A 25,920-nucleotide genomic window follows, 5' to 3' on the forward strand; every position below is an offset into this window, starting at 1 on the left:
TACATGCAAATACATGTACAAGCATCTATCGCCTAACCCACGCGAACTCTACGGGCCTCGAACTAAGGACCGTTCCGTAGGAGGCTAGGTGCCCCTAGAAGTAATGGGACTAGAAACCCAATCCAAGTCCTCCATAACACTGGGCAGGCACAACAGAAATTTGTTTTTTGATAACGAGTGTTTCGTGAAGGTGGGGACAAGGCACTTGGTGCGGGGCGACGGGGAGCATGGGACAACAACTGGACTCATAGGGCGAGGGCACATCAAGGAAACTAGCAACCGCAACGCAACTGCAATTTCCGAGAATTGCTATCAGCCAGAGTGGAACACATGTTACTGAATGGAGCAATGCAAATTGAGGAAACGGCAACGCAGTTGCGGTTGCGTTGCGGTTGTCAGTTTCCTTGGCGCGCAAGGCTATATAAGTGGGTGTTATGGGCAGGAGCAAAGCACTTCGATGCGCTGCTAGGCAACGGGACAGGTGAGTCACAAGTGACTGTAGATTTATATTCGATAAAGGGTTCTGACGAGATGTCTTTCCAGGGCGGGGCGGGGGGTTAAGAAAATTAGCTTACGAATTCTAATATTTATATTGGTCGCCGTGCTATTTTTAGGATATGATATTTTTGAAAGGCAATTTTAATTTTGGTGTTAAATATTGAGTACGATTCTTTATCTTTTATTATTTTTATTATTTCTTAAACTCCGGTGGGGGGGGGGCACGTACTTGGATTGACCCCCCCTCACAGCGTCACATTGCGTTAAACAGGTAACGAACTCCAGAATGCAGAATATTAGTTGCTCAGCTGGCCAAGGAATTGACAGAATTTTACTGAACCCGAAAGTTGCTTTTTACCTTGTTCAGGGGATCCCCACATTCTGCCATATACTCGGTGAGATGAATCCAGTCTACTCTCTCCCGAACTATTACTTTAGGATACATTTTAATATTATCGTTCCATCTACGCCTACGACTTCCAAGTGGTCTCTTTCTTTACGATTCTACTACGAACTATTTATAGGCATTTGTTCTGAGTGCTACATTCATCGCCCATCTCATCCTCCTTACGTGGCATGCATACAGTACATATACTACCAAGACGAGAAATGAATACTAACTTGGAAGACCTAGGCGTAGGTGGGAGGATAATATTAAAGTGGGCGCAAGAAAAATAAGGTAAGGAAGTGTCATCTTCAGATATCTGGCTCATGGCAGGGACCAGGGGCGGGCTGGTGTGAACAAGACAATGAACTTGCGGGTTACGCAACATTTTGGGAATTTGTTCTGAAGCTGAGAACGAGAAATGGAGACACGAAGGAACAAGGATCCAAGAACTCCTCCCTTACCGTTCTTTCTTTATTACGCTCGTAAAAGATCACGGGCTCGATTCCAGAGGAGGTCTTTGGATTTTTCAATTGACCTAATCCTTGCAACCACACTGCGACGCTGGGGTCGACTCAGCCCCTAACTGAAATGAGTACCAGGAATCTTCCTGGGGGTAAACGTACTGCCGGTGCTTTAAGGCTGACAATCTCACCGCCATCTGTTAACCGATTGTTTAGAAAAAGTGTGAGCCTCGACGTCTCACAACCCTATGGGCCTCCATGGCCTGTTACAGGGAGAGCTTTACTTTTGCTGTTTTCATAACCAGGTTCCATATGACGTCGCGTTAACTCGCTTTACGTCATTGTTGAGACGTCCCTAGTGTTGTGGAAGTGTAGGTTGAGAGCCCAGAAGAGAAAAAAGGGGGGGGGATGGAGCCAAAGTAGAAATCAGCAGGGTTAGCAAGTGCAACGCGTGGGTTCTGTTCTACTGACGCAGCAATTCAAGCAGCAAGTCGGAGCGTCACACTGGGGAGTCGAACTCCGGTACCTCAAAGAGTAAACTGTAGCGGACCCATTCATACCGAATTCCCCAGAAAGTTACCTTTGAGCTAACCCGCGCTTCCTTTCAGGCCGCGATGGAGAGCGTCATGCTGCTGATCGGCGCCGCTCTGCTTGTCGTCTCCGTCCTGTTCTTGTTCAGCCACGGAGCCAAGAGGGCGCGGTTCGTGTCCATGGTGAACAAACTGCCGGGTCCACCGGCTTACCCAATCATCGGCAACTCTCTGGACATGGTGGTACCTCGCAACCGTAAGTAAGAAACAAGTGTGTGGGGGAGTCATGAGGCCTCGGTTCAATTCCCGGCAAGGGAAAGAGGTTCTTCTCTTTTGCACAGCCTGCAGACCCGTTCTGGGGCCCACCCAGCCTCCTATCGAAAGGATAAAAAGAGGCTATTTCCTCGGAGGTAATGCGGAGGGGGCGTGAAGCTGATAACCCACTTCCATCTAAAACTGGAGTGAGCAAACAACGGCCCCAGACCACGATCCGGCCCGCGAGAACTGTTCATTTAGGAGCGGCAAGTGTTTTCCCAAATCGGAAAAATAAATTTTAGTGCGTGGAAATGAACATTGGTGCGCTCGTGGCGCATTTAAGCAGAAGCTAAGGAGGGCTACGTTACGGCCAAGCCAGAGCTCAGCTTGCCGTCTGCTTCTGCCGCTTTCTCGCTTGACTTACTCTTCGACCCTGAAAATGGAGACGATATGTTCCTCCGAAACGTTGGGCTGTATCCTCACTACATGTCACTGCGACCACCGAAGCATAGCCATCACCCTCACATTTCGTCCGGAACCCTGTGACGTCAGCAGAGTCCGCCTGTATGTATGCTTTACTACTCACAATCTCTTACAGGCCTGTTCGAGGTGTTCCAGGGGCGGACCCAGAGGTATGGACCACTCTTCAGAGTCTGGGCGGGGCCCTTTGCGCAGGTCAACATTTCTAGGCCAGAACATGTCGAAGTAAGTAAACACGGCTCTTTATCAACTGCGCAGGATGTTTAGAGCAAAGTGACAAAGTCCTCAAGATAATATCTCAAACACACTGAAGTTATCTCTTTGCCTGATTAAGCATTGCGCCACGGAAACGTGTGGGAGAGTGGAGTTATAGCTCCACGCATTCTTGGCCTTGGCTCTAGGTGGAGGTGAGCGGTCAGCTTCACGCTCCGGCCGCGTCCAGACCTACTATGTAGTCCATCGAGCACCCTAGCAGATATGTTCCGGGATATCTTTCTCCGGGCTACAGGGGATGGAAGATGTGAAGGTGACCATTCACCTTCATCTATTGCCGAATTTAAGGATCCGTGGAGTTGTACCTCCACTCTCCTATACGCCTTCATGGCGTGCTCATTAATCAATGAGTCATTCAAGTGGTTTTCTCAAACGTACATTAAGTTACATAAATCATTCACTTCTTGAAACTAAATCCTTCTTGAGAAGCTAAGAGTTTTTCAGCCATACGAGAAATTCCATGCATTTTTATGAAATCAGAAAGGTACATTGCCTTGTTCACAAGAGCCTGCCACTGGTTCCTACCCCGAGCCACATGAAACCAATCCACATACTCCCATCTTTAGGATCAATTTTAATATTATGTTCCCATCTATGTCTAGGGCTTCCTAGAAGTATTCCTTGTTGACGATATCCTACAAATCTTGCACACATTTCACTCCATGCGTACTACATTCCCTGCTTATCTCATCCTCGTAGACTCGATACATTAGATCACAAGACCTCCACATAGACCGGTCTCCCCACCAGCTGCACAGCAGCGCCTAGCGGCCGATGATGCATACTTCTTGCTGTGACGCAAAGAATTACACGCTTCACAATAATCTTACGGCTGCACCTTTGTTACCGTTTCCCTGAACATTATATTTCACCCAAACTCTGCAGGTACTAGCGTAATAAGGTCCTTCATGCATGCCCACACGAACAACAACTTTACGAAATAAACACCTGTTTCATGAATAACTATCAGCTTTTTATAATGGTAGATATTGTGCTCAGCTGTTGCACTCTACAACATGTAAGCAAACTTAGGGCTGAATGCCCTCAAGAGCAAAACCTTAACAAAATTTATTTTAAATTCTGGTGTTTTAACCAATACCTACAAAATACGCACGTACCACACGCGAAACACTTCCTCCGAAATGGTGGTCGCCTTTCAATTACAGACATCATTAACAGCAAAATGTAAAGGCTCTATTTCATTATTAAAAGAAACATTGTTGCACTTATTGGAGTTCAGTCCTGATTACACGCGTGCTTATAAACTGTCACCTTATTCACATACGAAAGATCTCACAATAACTGCATTTTTTCGCTTCTTACGTAAAACGTTGTTAGCAATTGCGCAAGACAAGGGTATCGTGTAGAAGCTATTGCCGGTCTGTAATTGAGGCTAGTGAAGGAAACGTGCCCTGCCAAGTCTCGACAGTTCAAGTGAACTAGTGGTGACGTTTCGGCAGCAGAAATTTCACGTTACCATAGTCACACTGCGAGATGAAGGTTTCCTTAATTAAAAACCGGTACTGAAAAAGGGAAATTTTTAATTAACAAAACCTGTATATATATATAATTTCTACTCACTGTTTCGTATCGGTTGGAAAGTTATTCGGTACAAAACATATTGAGGATTGTGTATTATGAACTTGGAGTGACAATTGGGGTGCTTGTGGTATCTCATGGCATTATTCCTGCATTTGCTTCGAGGAGAATTATAAGACCTTCAGACAGTCCAAAAACGACTTTTTCAGACCGCGATGTATGTACAGGCCGGCGGGACAGCAGATGTGACTGTGGCAGGGGGCGCACTTCACAAGCCTGTTTCAGAACGCAATGACGAAACCTGGTGACGAGTCGGGGTCCTCTGGGATCCGTAAAAAGACTTCTTGAACAGATAATACTGAAAGTGTAGGAATGGCCATGCACAAGGAATATTATTACCAAGACATGATTAGAATTAGCGTTTCAATAAATTCATCTTGTTTTGCCAAAGAACGGTGCATTCTTGTCATCCTTGATTTCAAATTTTTGGACATGTAGCACGAAAGCAATTTCATACAACACATACGATGGCACTTCCATCGGGCCATCTTTTGTTTCGGCACATTTTTGGAATTTTCCATCCGTACACCACTGAAAACCCCGTGTCATCTCTTATATATATATATGTGTGTGACCGGCTATAGTGAAATTAACACAAAAGCAGGGCCACTCATCTACATTGCCAAAAAAGACGACTATCAGAGAGAAAAAAATTTTAACAAAAGGCCGGGATTTTGCACTCACTGTAACAATGACTTCAACTACGGGCGTGCACCGTTTTTGTTTCACCCGCTCTACACGGTGAGGCACAGGATGTGAGCGGGGACCTGAAACAAACAAAACAGAACAAAATACTTCTGTAAGAACAGTAACAAACACATTCTGGGATCAATTATCGAGATTAACATGGAAACTTACCTTGTCTGTGTTGTGGGTGTTGTTACACTCTCTTCTGTAGCGCAGGTCTGAATTTAAACGAACAATTATTGGTTCAATACGCCGTACGTTTTGGTATCCTTGTAGCTTGTAACATTTGTCCACTGAAGTTGTCCACGTTAAAATGGACTCCTCAGTGAAACAGAACACGCGGCTTTAAGTAATTTTGTGCAAGGAGTTAAAACTGAAGGCATATCGAACTCAGCAACTGCCATTTTTAATCCAGTACTGAGAATTCTTTGGCGAAATAAAATTCGGACGTCTTCTTCTGTTAAAACGCGATTCAAAATTATTGTATTCCAACGACGCTCTTTTGAGTGCCTAACAAAAAGACAGAATATGAATGCGGCAAATTCACTGACGTCCCGGCGTATGGAAAGTCTTCGTCCATTGTGATGACGTCACGCAGCCTAGCGGCTACTGACAAAACTATCCAATGGTAGCACGTGTCATCGGAGAGAAACTGGTTATTACTACAGTTAAGTTTCTGTTCACGTAATATCTTAACTTCGTCGTCACTCGGCGATCTTTACTGACACCAGAAATGTCAATGTCACAGATCCGCGTCTCTACAAGACTCGATTTTACACGGATTCGTGTAACGCGTTTCTTCATTACAAGACTAGATGCGTTCTCTAAATGCTACATCTGCTAGTGCTGCACATTTTGTAGTGCAGCTTCACAGCACAATGCACAACAGCAAACACAATGTGTCACTTCATACACTTCAATATCCTTCCCACATATCCTTACAGATTCAGACACTTCAATATCCTTCCCACATATCCTTACAGATTCAGACACTTCAATATCCTTCCTTCATATCCTTACAGATTCAGACACTTGTCTTTCAGCTTCGAAGTGAAAGACGGGTCAAAGCAAAATTAAGTTTCGCTTAGAGAATCTTTGTCCTTCCAACGCGAGTCATTCAAGGGAGAGTCTGCAAAGTTCTTTTTTATCCCTCTCTCTCTCTCGCATTGATTTCATTGTCGTGCCGACCGAACCCTGTCAAGTTGACACCCTGTGCTATAAAAAAAGACACAAATACTTACAACTAAACCCTCCTAAATGAACATCCATTGTTATGCCAGCAGGGGGCAAAACTGGACACAAAAGCTAAATTCACTACGCCTAACCAACAATCCTATCGTGGGGCACCTAACGGGGAGGGCGGGAGGACAACACCTTACAGACTAATATAAAAAAATATCAAATACACAGGGTGTTCAACTCGACCTTAACCTAAGCCCTGATTCATGGCGGCTACCACATCAATAAAGTATCCCGTGGCCCGGTAATGTTTATCATGACCAGCCTGGGGCCGGACTGAATCATGATAAGACCGTGCAGTGCAATGGCATACCCGATTTGATGCGAGTACCCAACCCCATCCTCCTGCGGACGGGCCCTCAAACGCTAAAGNCGCGAACACGCACGCGCACTTTTGTCTGTCTGCTCTTGAATATTTTTAGTTGAAGCGGAGCGCCTATTGAGTAAAGTAAAAAAGTAAAGCTACCCCTGTAACAGGCCATGGAGGCCCATAGCGTTGTGAGACGTTGAGGGTCCCACATTTTATAGACAATCGGCTCAAAGATGGCGGTAAGGTTGTCAGCCTTACGCACCTGCCGCGCTGGTACTCATTTCTGTTAGAGGCTGAGTGAGCCCGGATTAGGACTAGGTCAACTGAAACAATCCAATGACATCGGTATTTGAACCCGCGACCTTCCGACTTGGAGCATAGTGCCTTAATCACTACGCTACCGCGTGGCCTCGCATATACTGGGGTATTTGAATTAATTATTTTTCCTTTGTTGATAATAATATATAATATATCTGTCTCAATTTTTAGTTCAGAACTTAAAACTGTCTCGTAACTGGTATTTTCTTACTAATTCACCGTTTACACGTAAACTACATTGGGCTTGAATTTATTGCGTCACGGTTGCTACAAAATGCCGGAAATATAAAAGTATGGCTTCCAATGACAAATCCTGATGTAAAATTGGGTGCAAATTTAGGACAACATCGAAAGAGATGGATCAATTTATATAGACCTTAAATATTACGACGTTGTGCCCAGTAACAAATTTAGGCCTAAGTCTGATGTTAACATTTGAAAAATAAATTCTGTATGGAATTTTACAACTCGCCATAATTACTAGTGCAATAATATTACGTTTGCAATTTTGGCTAATTTTGATACGTTCACGAAGGCGCAATTAAACTCGGAAACCCAACATGGCTACAAGCAACTACGATCCAGTCTCCATGTTAGTATGTCAGCTCGTAAGTTACGAGTGTGGGGTGACTGTAACATTTCACAAACAAATATATGTTAGCTTCCAAATAAGTTGTTGCTTTTGGAATAATTTTTTAATGCTAGTGGGGTGGGACTAAGTCCCTTGTACTGCGGCCACTTCCGGCCGCTTGTACCAGCCCCAGATGATAGGTGAGGGTGATTGTGGAGCAATTGGTGGAATGAAGATTGGCAGGGGAAACAGAAGTACTCGGAGAAAACCTGCCCCAGCGCCACTTTGTCCACCACAAATCCCACTTGACCACACCCGAGATCGAACCCTGCCCGCCGCCATGGGAATCCAGCGACTAACCGCTTGAGCTGTGGCGCGGCCTTGCTTTTGGTATAACTCAAATATTTATATTCTGTTCCATCAGAAAATGGGGCAAAAATATCTGCTAACTTTGGAACAATTTTCTCATGCTAATTAATGGACATTGTAGATTATTACACAGTAATGCACTCCCTAATCATAATAAATACAATTTACCTAGAAATCGTAACACCAACATTTAGGGACGAGCCATTTGTAAATTTAGAACCAATATTAATTTATGAAAGTACCCACAATTATTGTTCGGCATGGATACTAGTGCAAAGTAATTTATAAATGTTCTTGGATCACATTTAGTTCACTTAAATTAATATAAACCACGGATACTTGCAAACCTTGCAAACTGCCCAATTAAGACCCTCTCGCTTACTGCACGCTAGCACGCACACTGAGCACGCACACGACCGCACCTGTCTCACTCCTATCCAACGTCCGTCTGACCGCGTCTGACCGCTTCTGGCTTCTGAACAAGACGTCGTGCTTAGTTAGGGAAAACTTTCAATTTATCCGAAAGATATCGCTCTTACTCGTAGCTATAATGGTTCCCGTCAAATACTTTCACTATTACATTCAAAATTCGAGATCAAAAGACAAACACAACACATCAAGGCGTCCGCAAATTTCTGACGAAGTTCCATTTCTTTCTGATTTTCAGATTCAATAAATATACAATTATAATATCGTGTGGAGGCCCGATTTTCTCATAAGAGGACCCGGATGTTACAAAGTTGAAACCCGGGACTTTCCCGCCTTCAGCAGGAAGTACGGTCAGGGTACTTGGGCTACGTTCAACAGGGCGTTGATCTACTGGGTTTCTGTCCCCCTGCCAGTGTCTCGGGAGTAAATGTAATTCAGCACACGCCCCCCCCCCGTTCCGTTTGGGGAGGTTTGTGTGGTCAAGAAGCACTTGGTCTCATGTCCCATGTCTTGTGTTCAGTTTCTTTGACTATGCTTGTCTGCATATGTTGTATAGATTCGTAATAGGAGCGTTAGCGCTTAATTGGAGTTGTACCTGGAAGTGGTTGTGGCATATTTTAACACATTACTCCTGTGTCGCCCTGTAAGAACTGAAAAAAATTAGCTAAGAAATCCTGTCAGGATAACAGGTATCCTGGCAGGTCCTCAAACCGGAAGGAAGTCTCTGTTAATTTTCTAGTCGATAGGCCAAACTTGACGGACTGGCGCGCTGTAAGTCCTCTTGTCTGCAGAGAACGCTTCTGTCCACTGTACCCAGCTCCTGTGAAATAGGTACCGGGTACGCAGACTCTGTTCCTATCCGTGAGGGCCCCGGGACCCACTCGACCATTGCCATTGCGTATCCTCTCTGGTATTCCAGACACAGTGACTTGTAATATGACACATGTGAAGGCGACAAATAACTAGACCAGAAAGAAGATAGAGTGCTGAAAGTAACTTAAATAAAAAACAAATATATTTTATTGCAGGTAAATCAATCTAAGCCTGAAGCTGACTACTCAACCTCAACATGTATGGTGTGGGGTGTTGCCTTCGCGTCCTCTATACGCCTTCATGGCCACAGTAAAACATTCATTAATAATAACAATCCAGTTTTATGCTATATTTTGAGTGGTTCTATGTCCATATTATTAATATAGAAGCTCGTTACATTTCTCTTGTATAATTTGTAGTCTTCTTCATGAAGCTGCGAGCGAGTTGGTTCGAGTGGTAACGTCCGTGATTTCTATCCAGGAGATACCGGATTTGAGTCTTGACTAGGACACCTCCCATACGAAATGAGGCTTTTCGTGAGCTCCCTCTGTTCTTCCAGGCAAATGCCCAGATAGTACTTTAAATTCTCCAACGACTGCTTCCCCCTACGTCTTTCCCAATACAGGCTTCACTAACGTGCAATCACGTGACACTGTACAATCCGCCTTACTAATGGCGTCATTACATAAAATATCACTCGCACATGGAGCCGAGCCCTTCTTGAAAAGCCGCCAAATGTGCAGCTACTCAAGAAGTTCCCAGTATTTTATGGAACCCGAAGGTTCAGTACCGTGTTCTCAAGAGCCCCCCGCTGGTCCCTACCCTGAGCCAGATCAATCCATCCCATCCTATCTTTCTAAGATCCATTTTAATGTTATCCACCCACCTACACCTTGGTCTTCCCGGTGGTACATTACATAAACTATAAGGTAAAGCTATCCCTTCAATAGGCTGTGGAGGCCTATAGGGTTGTGTGACGTCGAGGCGCCCATATTTTCTAGAAAAACGGCTCACAGATGGCGGTGAGGTTGTCAGCTTTACTCGCCGGCCACCCTTTAACCCCCACGAAGATTCCTGGTACTCATTTCTGCTTGAGGCTGAGTCGATCCCAGGGCCATAGTGCGGCTGGAAGGATTAGGTCAACTGAAAAGAAATCCACCTCATCGGGACTCGAACCTGCAACATTCCAGCTTGCAGCATAGTGCCTCAACCAACTACTCTACCGCTTGTCCCCATTACATAAACTATAGGTAAATAAAATGAAAACATTGAGGAAGTGACATATGACTTACAAGCCACCACTGAACCTTGCATGGAAACAAGCAAACACCCCCGAATCTTCTGTAAATGAAAACTAGTTGAACAATTTATTTTAATTGACGTAGTAACGTTAGAAAGATGGGATCTAGGAGGTGGTTCAAGGCAAGTATCAATGTGTAAGATTTGAGGCTTTCACGGCGGTGACTATGAAGAAANCGTGTTCATGCCATTTAACAGAGTGCTCTAACTATGAACAGCGTATTGGATATTTCTACAGCAGGCGAAAATTATTCATTCTGCCAAAATATTCCCTGCTTTCACGAAACTAACTTCACAACAGACCATCTCCGTTCACATTCTCACAGCCTGCCCTTATTTCCTATCAACTGAATTACCGGTAGCTCTATTGCATTAAGGGGCGAGATGACTTTTGTTTGGTCATTGCAGACAGAAAATGTGTATGTGTATGTATGCACGTATAAGAGTTTATACTCTACTTATAGCATATCAGCAAATTACCCAAGAAGGTACTCATTCTATTAGGAATACACACCCAATGTAAAGCAAACTTAAAATTGTCCATGTGCTTAATTAAGTACCACTCCATAAATACGTATGGGGGAGGTATAGCTCCACGCTTTTTTAACCTCAACACTTGATGGAGCTGAATGGTCAGCTTCACTCCCTGACTGCTCTCACAGTAAGGGAGGAACATAAACTTGAGGGTGCTTCAGAACAGAGTTCCGCAAAGAATATTTGGATCTAATAGGGAGAAAGTGACAGGAGGGGGAAATTGTATGATGAGGGGATTCATAATTGATAGCGTTCACGGAAAAATATTATGGTAATTAAATCAAGTATGAGATGGGCAAGGCCTGTAGCATGTGTGGGATAGAAGAGAAGGGCATACAAATTTTAGCAACAAACATTGAAGAAGAGAGACCACTTGGAAGACCAAGGTATAGATTGGAAAAATTATATTAAAATGGATCATTAAAGATACAGTAAGTGGACTAGATTCATCTAACTCGGGATAGGAATCAGAAGAGGTCTCTTGCGAACATGGTAATGAACTTTTCGATTCCATAAAATGTTGGTAATTTCTTGGGTAGTTGAGTGACTACCAGCTTTGAAGAAGGACTCAGTTCATTGGAGTTGGTGATCCCTTATCCTTGCTTCTCGGCAGGATGAGCCTAACTTTATTATTGTTACAGAAATTTGTTTCCTTTAAGGTGGTCCTGCATGACACGAAACATATCGACAAGTCCATCTACTACTCGTTTCTTCATCCCTGGCTTGGAGAGGGGCTTCTTACCGGAACAGGTACAACACTGTCAAGTAGTTTTTGATATACATATTCTAAAACATCTCTGAGGGTACGTCACACCTCAAGTAGGCAACGTTACGGAAGAAAAGTCCCTGTATTCAGCGAGATCTCCGGAATGGTGATTTTTGTTGCGATCATTATGTTTAGTAAACACAATCAAACTACAGTTCATTAAAACATTTTTTACTCAGTTCCCCCATGTTTCCTCCATTAAACATTCATCATCATGGTTCTTCTGCTACCAACACTTTTAGCACAGCCACGCATGGTTTTTAAATTAGTCTGTACATCCAAAGAATTTGACCAAAAATAGGCATGATAAATGCTTAGGGGTGTTACATTAGCAGTAATGCGTACATCACACGAATTTATCAGTCATGAATTGTGCATGATAAGTATAAGAACTGTGATGTCTCTAAGACTTAAGTTGTTAGTATAACACATCTCAACATCCTTATCTATTTATAATTCTAATATAAGTTTTGGGATAACAGGCAATCTTGTATAAATCTCGAGTGACTGTACTAAAAGTAGTGCTCACAGAGCAGCCTCAATGATGAGTCTGACACTGATGGTGAGTTGAAACATGTCAAAATATTGAGTAAATAAATGTTGTTTTATGTTCTACCTTGATGTTCAGTACATTATAACAAATTAGGTAATTATCTACCTGGTGATGATGCAACCTCAAAGACGTGAAGATGCAGTTTGTAATATGCTTGTACCTGTACATCACCTTTAAAACATCAACCTCTCTGAACATGAGATGTGTAAGCTTGAATGAAGACCTCCATCTTCTGGGATGTGAAACTCTGTCATCTGCTACCATGCTAGCACTGGCCTTGCAAGGGCATTTTTCTTCTTATTTCTTCTTATACCCTCTGACTCAGTCCCCATTGGTGCAGTGTCTGTTCTCCCAAACTCTGCCCTTGAATTAGGCCCTGTAATGGACACTGTTCCCTTACTCTATTTCTCCTGACTTCTCTCTGCTTCCAGCTGCCCCTCTCCTAACCACTGCTTCTTCTATCCACCCTGCTCTCAGAAAGCAAAACTTTTAAAGGCCAATATTCTTTATACCACTCTGCTTACTTCTATTGATTTGTCCATGTTCTGGTACCAATCTTCTATCCCCTTACATCAGTATCAAATTTTGCATGCTACTCTTTGTTTTATACCATGAAGACGGAGGCAGCAAGTGCCTCTGAAATGATGGTACTGTACCTGTCTACAAAACTATTTAGTATTACATCAAGGAAGATGTCAATCTTCATAGTCACTGCCCAAATGACCTCAAATTTTACATTTATGTGTAGTTAGAAATTTGGTTAGATGCCAAAAACATGAGGAACACAAGTGCTCAGAATGCTCTGTCACCTCATCGTTATGTGTTCAGTTTGTATATATCTATATATATAAAGATGACATCTGGTTCTTTGGGCTAAATAATTTGTACTTATGTATCTTCAGGAGCAAAGTGGCACTCGCACAGGAAGTTGATCACACCAACTTTCCACTTCAGAATTCTTGACATATTTGTTGAAGTCTTTGTTGAGAAGAGCGACATCTTGGTGAAGAAACTGTTGTCTAATGGTGGAGGGAAGGATTTTGATATTTATCCTTTCATTACACACTGTGCACTTGACATCATATGCGGTAAGTTCATAATTTCTGACTGCCATGAAGACACAGATGGAGGAAGATATATCATACGAATTTTCTAATATGTGCTGGGATGTGATACTGTGTAGTCAGTTAGAAGTTACCAACGTTTGGACAAACATACTGCCTCCATCTTAAGGGTCAAAGAGTGAGCTGTGAAAACAGCAAGCAGAGTGGAGCTTCTGTCAACACAAGAAACGTGTTTTACAATCAATCAACACTGAGTTGAATTTTATTTTCTACTGCTACTTGTTTCGGTTCGCATGAGATCATCATCAGGCAGTATTATGATCGCATGGCTAAAGTTATTGAATTTCTAAATATGGATCCATATTCAGTGCGACACATCCATATTATAAAGTTATGCCTAAGTTAGAATGTTAGAACTAAAGTATTGACCTTTTTAAAATATTAAGAATATTCAAAGAATCTATATTAAATTTGTATTAAAAGTTGGTTGGTTGGTTTCCAATGGCTGCATTTGGGATCATTTAACCCATTTTGCTTCTTGCTTCCCAATACAGAGCACTCAAGTTCTTGCTTTGTTGCACCTTGAAGAAGTTTGCACTTTTCTTTTGGGAAGCTTTGCCAGGTTTGTTGCTCATTTTGCACTACCCAGGGGACACGTATGACTTAGAGAATGTCAAAGATGCGAGCAACTTTGTCCCCCTGTATTAAAAGTATCAGCATGTAATATTTACGAAGATGAATAATATGTTGGAATGATATTACCTTTCCATATGTTTGTGACACACAACAGGATCAAGTAGAGTGCAGCTTGTTGCTTGCACAGATTATTCTTTGAGCCTGAAGATGGATACATTTATAAATTTATACCAGACTACATGGCGTCACATCCCAGAGGACAGTTAACATTACAGTCACCAGTGTGAGAATCTCACATCCAAAATTCCAGCGACTGTTATGACTCATTATTTGGCATGTAATCTTTGGAGTGCTGTTCTGAACAGCAGTCTCATGTATGTGACATTTCATACATGGTCAAACTTAACAAAAATTCTGAATAGAGTTTCATCAAAGGAGTAATTTGAAAAAAGATCAGGACAAATTTTGGTTCTTTCACACTCAGTAATAAGGAGCAATACTTAACCAGTTAAGTAAGTCTGCATGAAGGATTATTTTTGAAAGCTGTGGCTTCAGAGCTCTTCCAAAATTTTCAATCCTTCAATGCAAATGGAAGCATCCTTGACACTTTCAGAACTATGTTCAGTTCCTCGATTTTCCTCATGAAACCTAATGATTCTATTCTGAGCCAGGTGAATCCATTTCACACCCTCAATCCTACACGGTACACTAATGATTCAGAACTCACCTGTTCTTTCTATATTTTCTTATACAAATTCTGCATGCATTTTTCAGTTCAGCCATGTATGTTATCTGTCCCAATAATCTCATCCTCGTTGACTTCATCTTTCTAATATCATCTGGCAAGGGCTGCTAATTATGAAGCTCCTCCCACCCTCCTGTCACTTCCTCTTGGCTCCAGATGTTCCCTTTAGAATCCTGTTGTCAAGGAGTTTCAGTTTGTGTTCCAATGTGACGGCCAAGTACACATGTGGTGCAATGATAAGTGATATTCTGTTTCTCCAACAGAGACTGCTATGGGGATACAAATGAACGCTCAGGAAGAAAGCCACTGCGAATATGTGAAGGCGATTTATGAGTAAGTACAAACCAGAGCTGTCTTACTGCGACATGTATGATCAATATTTATATTTAAATTGTAATTTTAGCTTCTGGAGTTTTAGCTACATCTTGTATTGAAGTAGTTCCAAACATTCAGCATACCTTGCAGCCGCCATTTTAGGGTGAATGAGGCAGAAGGCAGATGCAATTTGAACTGGAAGTAAGGGTGATACTATGGAGCACTGTGCTATGCAACAGGAATGGGTCATAGCCAGAAATATATGTTTCATAAGGGTATGGGGGGGGGGGAATGTTGAGCTGTCCAAAGAAAAGGGATATAGGAGCTGAGAAGGTCTGAATGGAGAGGTTGATACCAGACTTCACTCATTTTGTCTGGTCTCATCTCTTTTCCATTAAACTTTCTTCTGAATCACATGGCCCCTTCCCACTACATAGAACCATGCTAGGCACACTCCTGTACACCCACTGTGAGACCGATATATGGGGTGACATTAGCCTTCAAAAGGCTGGAATTACAAATGCATCTGAAACATCTTTGAGGGAATGTCATCATCAGACGGTGATATAGGTCATTACATTATCATTAGAAAGTTGCTAGAGTCTATTTTTCATATACGATGGGAACAAAAATTGTCATATTGGAGATTTAACTCAACATACAGGTAATTATTTTTTCTGAAAGGTTGCCTACTCAAGGTACAATGTAACCTCACAGATGTTTTGGACAAAGTTCAGATACAGGTCATGGGAATCTGAGTACAGTAATATCCATATCATTAGTAGACAAAAAATTTATGTGACAACTGCTGATTGCACGTTAAAAACAAAAGTTCTCCAAAATATGGGGCAAGTATTTATGTAGGAACAACTGGGCAATCAGAACAGGTCACAATTGTGACATAAACATGATTGGAATGCTTGCTAAAATGTCAGGTTCAGTAATACCAGGCAGTCAGTTGGTTACTTAGGGTGATGATGATGATAATGATTGTGGCACAAGTCAATATAAGCGACCATGTTGCAGAGTCAGCGAGTTGACAATGCAGAGAGCAATGCGACCATGGCTGCACCCAAAAGTATTTTTTGACATGACTACCCTGGGGAAAAGATATGTACAGTGTCTCAGTGTTCTTCATGGCTTCACCAACAAAGTGAGTTTGTGTTTGTTTCATGAATCCTGAAATAGTTGTGAATATAACATCAATACAGTTTTATGAATTAAGTTCCTTTCCGGTAATGGTACATGCATTCAGTTCCAATGGTATATGGTATCAAGATGCAAAAGCCAGTTCATGGGCCTTTCAAACAAGCAGCAAAAACATGGAGATTTCAACAAATCAAATTATAACTGTGTTTTCTGTGCTTATGAATCCAAAACTAATGAGCAAGATGGTGTAACAGTAATGATGAAGACTCATGTTTTCGAGATGCTCGGTTCGAATCCAGGCCAGGGCACCAGTTATCATGATTGAGGTGTATCATCTATTTACTCAGTCCCTCTAGGCAAATGCTAGGATAGTACTTTGATTGGGGTCTTACCTCGCTTCCATCCACATCCTTTCCTGTTCATCATTCAACAGTTATCCCACCACTGGATGCTACATGAAGTTGGCAAAACTGAACACAACCACAGAGTGCAAAGACCCCCAACTTAAGGTACTGGTGCATCTACCTGCAGGGAATAAGGAAGGTAATAAAAACCTCAGATTCAAATGAATACAAGTCAGAAGCTGCTTGAACCAACTTGCTCAGCATACTGTGACATGTAGAGCCATTGCCATGTAAACTGATGACAATAAAACAACCATGAGTAGGGAACAGCTCTGTGGACACGTTGTTTCCTTGGCAACAAGGCGACACACAATAACGGAAGAGACGTTTTCTGTGCTGTCTGTGCCACGCCATGTAACAAGGATTACTAGTTCCATACCAGTTCGTGATTTACACATGGTTTTCAAAATTCCATACGTATACGATTATATAACGAAATTATGCAGGCAACGTGCGGAAGTCATACAAAATCATGATAACAAAAATGTAAATATCCTTTATGTTATGACAAATGACTTGCTACTATAGACAATGACTCTGCCAAAAGACAGACCCGTCCTCTCGTCAGAGTGGGCGCCCCATAGAAACAAGACCAAAACTGTCAAACAATAATAAATATCCAGTCATAAGTCCCAGATTGGGCCCGACACCAAGACTGACTGACTGACCATCAATTGCAATGTGACTTTGACACTGACATTGACATGTTGGTTGAGTGAGAAGTGAGAAGCTGGTAGCTAAGGCCGGGGACAGTTCAGGAACCCAGAGCAAGGGGATGATCTGCTGTTTAAAGCTGCTACTAAGCAACGGCTAGTGAGGACTGAGCAGATTTAATGTGTGCTGCAGTTACAGCGATCTCCGCAGTGTGTAACTCAGTGAGATTGTTGTAGTTATTCGTGGTTACGAGCGTAAGTGTCCAATAAATGCAGTTACCAAACCAAACCTCATCTCTAGTCACTGAATACATGAAAATATATAGGGGCAGCATTTTGTGTGTTATGTGACAGTGAGTGGGCTGGTGTGTACCAATTAAAGTGACATGTGTAAGCACAGTCTGTCTTGTGGAGAAATGAATGGGCAGTAGGGCTTTGGTCTGCCTGGTAAGGCAAGACTGCTGATTATAGATGTTAACATTTGCCATACATTTGCTTCCCTTCTGTAATGGCACATGCACACAACTCCAATTGATAAATGCTGTATTTTTTTAATACCAGTATCATTACCACCAAGTTAGGAAAGGACTGTCAGGCTCATAGTACCAGGGCATTGAAATTCATTTGTCACTGAACACTGAATAATGATGGCATAGTGCTTAGACGCAGGGTAACCTTCACCTTTAACACAACATTTCTCTGATAACATGAATTAATTTTATTCTGTAGGTAATACAGGAGAGGAAAAGTCTAAGACTAAATGGCACAACTGAAACCACAACTTCAACAGCAGACGATGGGATTCTTGGTGAGTGTACAACAAACAAGAGTATTGGTCAGGGACATAAACCCAGAGCACAACTCCGAGAACGTTAACTTTAGAGGCCCAAAGTGACAAACTGTGTGATCCGGTAGGTGGACACGAACGTTCTGGAGGGAGATGGAGGCAATGTATTCCTCTGGGACATTGGTAAACACTCACCGGACTGCATAATAACATAACCCAAAAGACGTACAATACAAGTGACAAGTTTTGGAAGTCTGTACTGTCTCCAAAATGTCACTGAACTTCTAACATACCACACAGCGTCACATCCTAGATGTCAGTGTGAGAACCTCAAATGCAACTCAATAGGAACCTTCACCACTGTGAAAACATGAGCATGGAAAAGTTTGTCACTATGACTACGTATGGGTAGGATTACCGTATTTTGATTTCTAATGAAAGCAGGAATTTTTCCCTTTACCGTTGTGTCCAGCTCAGATCAAGAACCTAACTAGACTCTTATCCAATAGGCACTAAGGAACTCTTTCTAAAGCAAACCAACTGTCAAGTTAATCACTGATTTTTGTATACTGTCACTGTCTACACAGAGAGACTGTACATACTGTACATGATTTCATCATTTGGTGCTCAGCCATAAGTATACCTTTATATAAAAAAATGTGGTTACCAATGACTTGGTTTCCTGAGGTTCTCTGCATGGTTGTCAATGATTTCTTAATTCATTGCAATCACCACTCTAAGTCAAACTTCTGTCTATACTATAAGTTCCTCCAAAAAGCCTGAAGTTGGGGGGGAGGGCTGGTGATAAAACTTGTGTCATCAGCATGTGCTGCTGCTCTAGAAACTTTGCTTACAGTCAGAGCTTTTTAATGCAACTTGTATGAGGTTCTCACAGTGGTAAATATTAAGCCTTTAATCCTCTAGAATATGATGCCATGGAGTCTGGCCATGAAGAGCAAATATTTTAGGGAAACCTGCTGCTTTTGTCTTCAGGGCAGAATACTTCCTTCTCTCCATTTCATACTCAACTGACTTAATTAAAAGTACACAGTGAAATGATATAAAATTCAATTAAACTGATAACTGATTTATAAACTAAGTGAGACAACTTCCTCTGCCAAAAGAGAAATATAAGTTTTATATATAATTATTGCAGGCAAGAAAAAGAGGCTGGCATTCCTGGATCTGCTGTTAGAAGTTTCTGAAAATGGAGCAAAGATGTCAGACGTGGAAATTAGAGAAGAAGTCGACACTTTCATGTTTGAGGTGGGATAACATCATTGTAAGAGAAAAATGTACACATGTACTGATATGATATGAATACTTGACCATTTAAATTTACAGGTGACTTTTTATGCAGCTGTTTCATTCTTGAAACGTGCCGGATGTAACAGAAGCATGTAAAACAGGAAACACACTGAATGAACACTGAGCATGGTGTACATGGAATAGGAAATGACATGACTGAGTCAGAAAGGCATTGTGACTCATGGAAACTGCATGTACAACTCACTGGGCAAGCATGTGGCCACTGACAGCACACTGATGCCCTTCATGACACCGAAATATAACCACAGATATCATCAGATATGCAAAAATATAGTTAATGAAAAGTTGTATACTAAGAGCCAATTGTATTTATTATTTAATTCTACCTAGTAACTCTGTACATGTATCAAGGACATCCCTTCTCAATATGGCATGCAGCATCCTTAGGTTGAAGAGGAGGAAAATTACCTCCAGATATGGATAGTGGCTAGCCGGTCATGGTAGCCGAATGGTCTAAGGCATGCACTGTCTTCACTCGCTTGGAAGCCGGGACCGTGGGTTCGAATCCCACTCAGGGCATGGATGTTTGTGTGCGTTTTTCTGTGTTTGTCTACAGGTAGAGGCCTTGCGACGAGCTGATCACTCGCCCAAGGAGTCCTACCATATGTGTAAGATCTAGTAAACCGAAGTGAAACGGAGAGTTTCATGGAGGCAGGCCTAGGCCCAAATTGGGGTTGTAGCGCCACAGGGAAAAAAAAAGGATAGTGGCTGCAATACTGAATAAGCAACACTGAAGAGTAGACAAGGGACAATCCTCTAGTTGTGGTCTCTAGAAATGTCATCTAGACATCAGACGTCAGACTCTGATGTAATCTTTGAGCCTTTTGTTTTCTGCAGGTGTGAAACTCGGTCTGTCACAATAAAGGAACAGCACAAACTAAGTACAGGATGCTGAGAACCTTTAGACCTAAAACAGATGAAGTGACAAAAGACTGGAGAAAACTGCAATAAAAAAGATAAAGCCATCCCTGTAGGAGGCTGTGGAGGCCGATAGGGTTGTGAGACATTGAGGATCCCACATTTTCTAAACAGTCGGCTCACAGATGTCGGTTAGTCTGTGAGCCTTATGTGCTGGCTGCACTTTACCACCAGGAAGATTCCTGGTACTCATTTCTGTTAAGAGGCTGAGTCGACCCCAGGGCCATAGTGTGGCTGGAAGGATTAGGTCAATTGAAGACCCCAACAACCTCATGCGGAATCGAACCTGTGACCTTCCGACCTCAACCAACTATGCTACTATGTGCCCCAAACTGTGCAATAAGGGNTCTGTGACCTTCCAACTTGTAGCATAGTGCCTCAACCAACTATGCTACTATGTGCCCCAAACTGTGCAATAAGGGACTTATAATTTGTGCTCTTCAACAGTTAGCATTATGTTGATGAGCTGGGTGCATAATGTAGCAGGCATGGTAGAGAAGATAAATCAATACACAGTGGTGGTATGAAAACCTTAAGGAAGAGATGGCTTTGAAGACTAGACATAGATGGGAGAATATTAAAACGGATCTTAGAGAAACAGGGTGGGAGCATTCTATTTCCTGTTCACCTCGACTGTTAATTTCTGTTGCAGGGACATGACACGACATCAGCTGGCATCTGCTGGACCCTGCTGTTACTTGGGTCACATCCCGACATACAGGTATGTCACACTTGGCTCCATGTTTTTTAAACAGATCATCTAAATGTAAGATGACATGGTCAAGTGGGTAGTACCTCTGCTTCATATTCAGGAAGTCCTGGTTTCATATCTCAGCACAAAGATTGGCTATCCTGAGATTGTTTATGGTTTTCATTAGTACCTCCATGAAAATGCCGGGATAGTACCTTAAACAGAGCCATGATCACTTCCTTCCAAATCCTTTTCAATTCATTATTTACTATCATCCCACCACTCCACACTTCATTGCCGGAACCACTCATTAATTACAACATAAACAAATAACAACAGAAAGGCATATTCCAGTGGAGTACAAATACTTTCCAAATACATTTCTGGAAATTTCCATTTGTCTTTGCACTTGTATGTATGTTTATTGCAGATCCATATTAATTTCACCATTTCTATCCTGTAATTCTTTGGCAGTTTATTTCGAGATGCAGCCAGTAGCTATAATACAGCACTGAACAGCAGACTGGCAGATAAATGAACTGGAATGCATTTTGAAGGACGTGGTTGTGGCCCGGAATTTGCCTAGAAGGAAAACCATGAAAATTTTCCATCAGGTTACCCAGATTCCTGATTAAAATTTCAAGACTCAACATTCTACAGGGCCACAGAGCATTATAACTGAGAGAACTGTACTCTTCACTTCCACAAGAGTCTATCCTGGGTGTGCCTAAGCCAGATGAATCCAGTCCACGTCCTCTTGTCCTGTTTCTTTAAGATCCACTTTAATACTCTGGAATCCCCATGTAATGTTCCCTGATTTAAGGTTTTCTCTCATTTAACATTGAACTTCTGTGATCCCAGTTCAATCTCTATATTAAATTACCCCCCTGTATAAAATTTATCTCAGTTTAGTATCCAAATCCACTGCTCCCAAAAGAAGATTTAAATTGGGGATTTCCCTCTATTATCTATTCCTGTCTTCTCTTTAGGTTAGGTTTTCCTGCCAAGGTCTTCTATGCAGTTCTGTTCTTGTCCACGTGTGCTAATTCCCCACGTGTAGTTGCTGGGTTCCCACTGCGGCAGCCTGGGTTCAATCCCAGGTCTGGTCAAGTGGGATTTGTGGTGGATAAAGTGGTGCTGGGGCAGGTTTTCTCCGAGTACTTCGGTTTCCCCTGCCAATCTTCATTCCACCAATTGCTCCACAATCACCCTCACCTCTCATCTGGGGCTGGTACAGGCGGCCAGAAGTGGCCGCAGTACAAGGGACTTAGTCCCGGCCCATTAGCAATACAAAAAAAATTCCCACCTGCCTCAGCCTCCTTAATTTAACCACCATAATAATATTTGATCAGGAGTTCAAGTTATGAAGCTCCTCATTATGTAATTTTCTCCAGAATCCTGTTATATCCACTCTTTGAAATCTTCATTTGTAACCCACTTACATAACTTTATGAGAAGTGATATGCCTGTGGTGCCATCATTCAACTAATATTTTGTACAAATATTATGTTCCATCCATCATCCTCTCTCTATCTAAGAACACCGCCTTGTTTATATTGCAAAACACAGCGTTTCGGAGACTGGAGTCTGTCTCCATCTTCAGGTAAAACATACTTTGTCTGGCCCAATTGATAGTACTTGTCAGACCAGAAACATAATATTTGTACTAATGTACCACTGTCACAAACTTTTAGATAATATTTTGTTTACTTTCACTGTTTCCTTCTTCAGAACACAGTGTACGAGGAGCTGGACCACATCTTCAAAGGGTCAGAGCGCTCCATCACCATGCGGGATCTCAACGAGATGAAGTATCTGGAGAGGGTTATCAAGGAAGCCCTGCGACTCTATCCCAGTGTACCGAATATCGGAAGGATACTGAAAAAGGACACTAAAATAGGTACGTCCTGTACAGATTCAGCACATAAATCTTGAGGACTGATACACTGACTCAGCTTGGTCTTGACTGAGTTCAACATATATATTTTCATAGAACTTAATATATACTGACAAGTACTGATCCTAGACTGGAACTGGGATAGCTCAGTTGGTACAGTGACTAGTTCACAGCCTGAAGGACCAAGGAACTGGAGTTCGATTCCTGGTAGGGGAAAGAAATTTTTCTCTTCTCCACAGCATCCAGATTCACCCAGCTGCCTGTACAACAGGCGGCAAGGGCTTCTCCCTCATGCGCAAGGTGGGAGAGGCGTGAAGCTGACCACTCACCCCCACTCCCCTGTACAACAGGTAGCAAGGGCGTCTTCCTCAGGAGCAAGGCAGGAGAGGCATGAAGCTGACCACTCACCTCCACTCCCCTGTATAACAGGCGGCAAGGGCTTCCTCAGGCACAAGGCGGGAGAGGCGTGAAGCTGACCACTCACCCCCACTCCCCTGTACAACAGGCAGCAAGTGCTTCTTCCTCAGGTGCAAGGCGGGAAAGGCGTGAAGCTGACCACTCACCTCAACTCCCCTGTATGTCTTTAAGGCATGGTGCTTAATTATGAACTCCAACACTTTTATATTTACATCTATGCAACCCAGAGAAGACATTTGTACCCCATCTACAATTAGTCTAAGGAGGGTGGTATTTGACCATTTGTTGGACCTTTATGTTACGTCCACTAATACCAAATGAAAGATAATCTTAATCAGTTATAATAGGACCTGACAGAGGCAGCTATGAAATGGAAGTGTTTCAGAGTGTGTTACAGCGTTGACCACTGCCAACAGAGGTACAGCTATACTTTGCCTCTTATTATTATGCTTATTCTAATAAGCTTTATTTCCACAATTGTGCATATGTTCAATGAAATTGTGATTTTGGCATGTCCGTCAACGACTGTCATGTGTAAGGGTGAAACATGAAAAGGTTGTCCATGGGAACCGCAGGTACAGATGATGAGTAGTGTCAAATTTTTGCATTGAATTTTAAATTGGCATTCTATGTGTACGAGTAAATTCAACGGTATATTAAATTTTAGGTTGTTCTGGGTCTTCTGTGATGTTACACCATGTAGTTTCACAGGCAAATACCAAAGTTACCCGAGTGACCTGTTGTCTCCTACACTGCAGGTGGAAGCAGCATGTTCCTGTAGAGTTGTGCAGGACCCCAAAATTATATAAACCAACGGGAAAGAGAAGATCGGGGTGATCTCCGTTTCGCAATACCCATAACAGATCTTAACAGGTTCAATATACGTACAGCAAACTCCCCTTTATCTGCCACATATGGAGCAAGGGGTCTGCTGGTTGCATGAGAAGAACTCTTATAGAAATCCAGTATAAAGTTAGAACAATAAATTTTTGCCCTACTTCCTGTGTTGATGTCTTTCCAGCTGACATAACAGATTGATGGGTGGAAGATTTTGGATATACAATCACAAATTCAACTGGCATCTACTCTAATGGCACTAGTTCGAGAAAGGACGGTGGTTAGCTCAGCTGCAAGCACTGCATATCACAAATCTGCTTTTGAATAAGTTTATAAAAATGGTAAATTTTCTTAGAAATTGTCATTGGTTGGATGAGAATTGCACATGCTTGGAAACTGGATAACTCGGAGTTTACTGTACTGCAAATGATCATGGTGACCACGAATTTGAAACAAGTCACTTGCAGTTTTCATCTTCTCCTTTTCAGGGGACTACCTTGTACCGGCAGGCTGCATGGTCAATCTTCAGATCTTCAACGTGCACCGTAATCCTGACCAGTACCCAAACCCTGAAAATTTTGACCCAGACAACTTCCTGCCAGAGCGAGTAGCAAAGAGGCACCCCTATGCCTACATCCCCTTCAGTGCTGGTCCAAGGAATTGCATAGGTCAGAAGTTTGCTCTATTGGAAGAGAAGACGGTGCTGTCGAGCATCCTGAGATGCTTCAAGGTCCACGCAGTTGAGAACTGGAGAAATCTCACCCTGTTAAATGAACTTATTCTGAGGCCAGAAAGTGGCATCAGGGTGCGACTGTCGCCGCGGGCAATTACTATTTGCTGATCTCATGCCATGTAGCTGAGATAGAAAAACGAAGAGAACAGAAGCAACATTTGTGTTCAAGCAACCTCAACCCTTATGCCACCTGTAGGACACTTTCTTCAGTTTGTCATACAACAAAGCCCAATGCATGTTGCATCATGTAACTTACCATAATTGTTACCTTCATCAAACAATAGGAAAGAATTTCACAAACTTTTTCACTTACAATAGGACAACCAGGGTGCCTCAGTGAATACAGTGATTAGGAATGAACCACCCTACTGATTAGTGCTTTCTAACAAACCTGAGCAGATGCCTCCCACTTTTTCACCTGAGGATGGCAAGAGATCCACTTCCCAAAACGCTGTGTTTTTTTGAAAAACTTAGAAAAGGACGAAGTAAAAAAATTCAGTAATCCAAGGTGTAATATACCAGTCAGAACCCTTTAGAAATAATACCTCATTAAGTGCTGACAGTAACACTTTTCGTACAGTACTTCTTACATATTGAAAAGTTATCAGCATCCATTTATAGAATTAAAGTCAGTGAGAACTTAAAGAGGTTCGTTCATTGACTCTGCAGTTGGAGCCATATCTGAATATATTTCCCTGATGGATTCACACAACACAGAAGCATATACTTGTCACTTACATTTGACTCTACAATTATTATTGGTAGATGAATTTCTCATACTCAGAATTTGGGTCTCCATGATCATTACTGTGTTGCCTCTTTAACTGTAATTTAATTTTTCTGAATGTAAATAATAATAATAATGTACAGCATAAATAAACAATTTTTCTCTGTATAACAAAATGTAGTCATAAAAACTGAATACAATATAACAGTAATTCAAAAAACATATTGCTGGTTTTTTATTTAACAA

The 25,920-nt window shown here is 42.1% G+C and overlaps 1 protein-coding gene across 2 annotated transcripts; it reads left to right on the forward strand.

Moving 5' to 3' along the window:
- Positions 1-452: 452 nt before the first annotated feature.
- On the forward strand, positions 453-25,805 carry LOC111873356 (cytochrome P450 4C1). Of its 2 annotated transcripts, none has more exons than XM_023868011.2 (12): positions 453-481; positions 1,956-2,133; positions 2,731-2,837; positions 11,713-11,803; positions 13,275-13,460; positions 15,081-15,150; positions 16,159-16,285; positions 18,068-18,146; positions 19,282-19,391; positions 21,025-21,093; positions 22,795-22,963; positions 24,703-25,805. In XM_023868011.2, exons 2-12 carry the CDS (start codon positions 1,962-1,964, stop codon positions 25,053-25,055), a joined length of 1,533 nt encoding a protein of 510 aa, XP_023723779.1. In that variant the 5' UTR covers positions 453-481; positions 1,956-1,961; the 3' UTR covers positions 25,056-25,805. The 2 variants fall into 2 exon arrangements, with proteins under 2 accessions (XP_023723779.1, XP_033610983.1); XM_033755092.1 differs by lacking the exon at positions 453-481 and adding an exon at positions 1,842-1,869.
- Positions 25,806-25,920: the final 115 nt, after the last annotated feature.

Source organism: Cryptotermes secundus, unplaced genomic scaffold, assembly GCF_002891405.2.
Source record: "Cryptotermes secundus unplaced genomic scaffold, Csec_1.0 scaffold1269, whole genome shotgun sequence".
NCBI lineage: Eukaryota > Metazoa > Arthropoda > Insecta > Blattodea > Kalotermitidae > Cryptotermes > Cryptotermes secundus.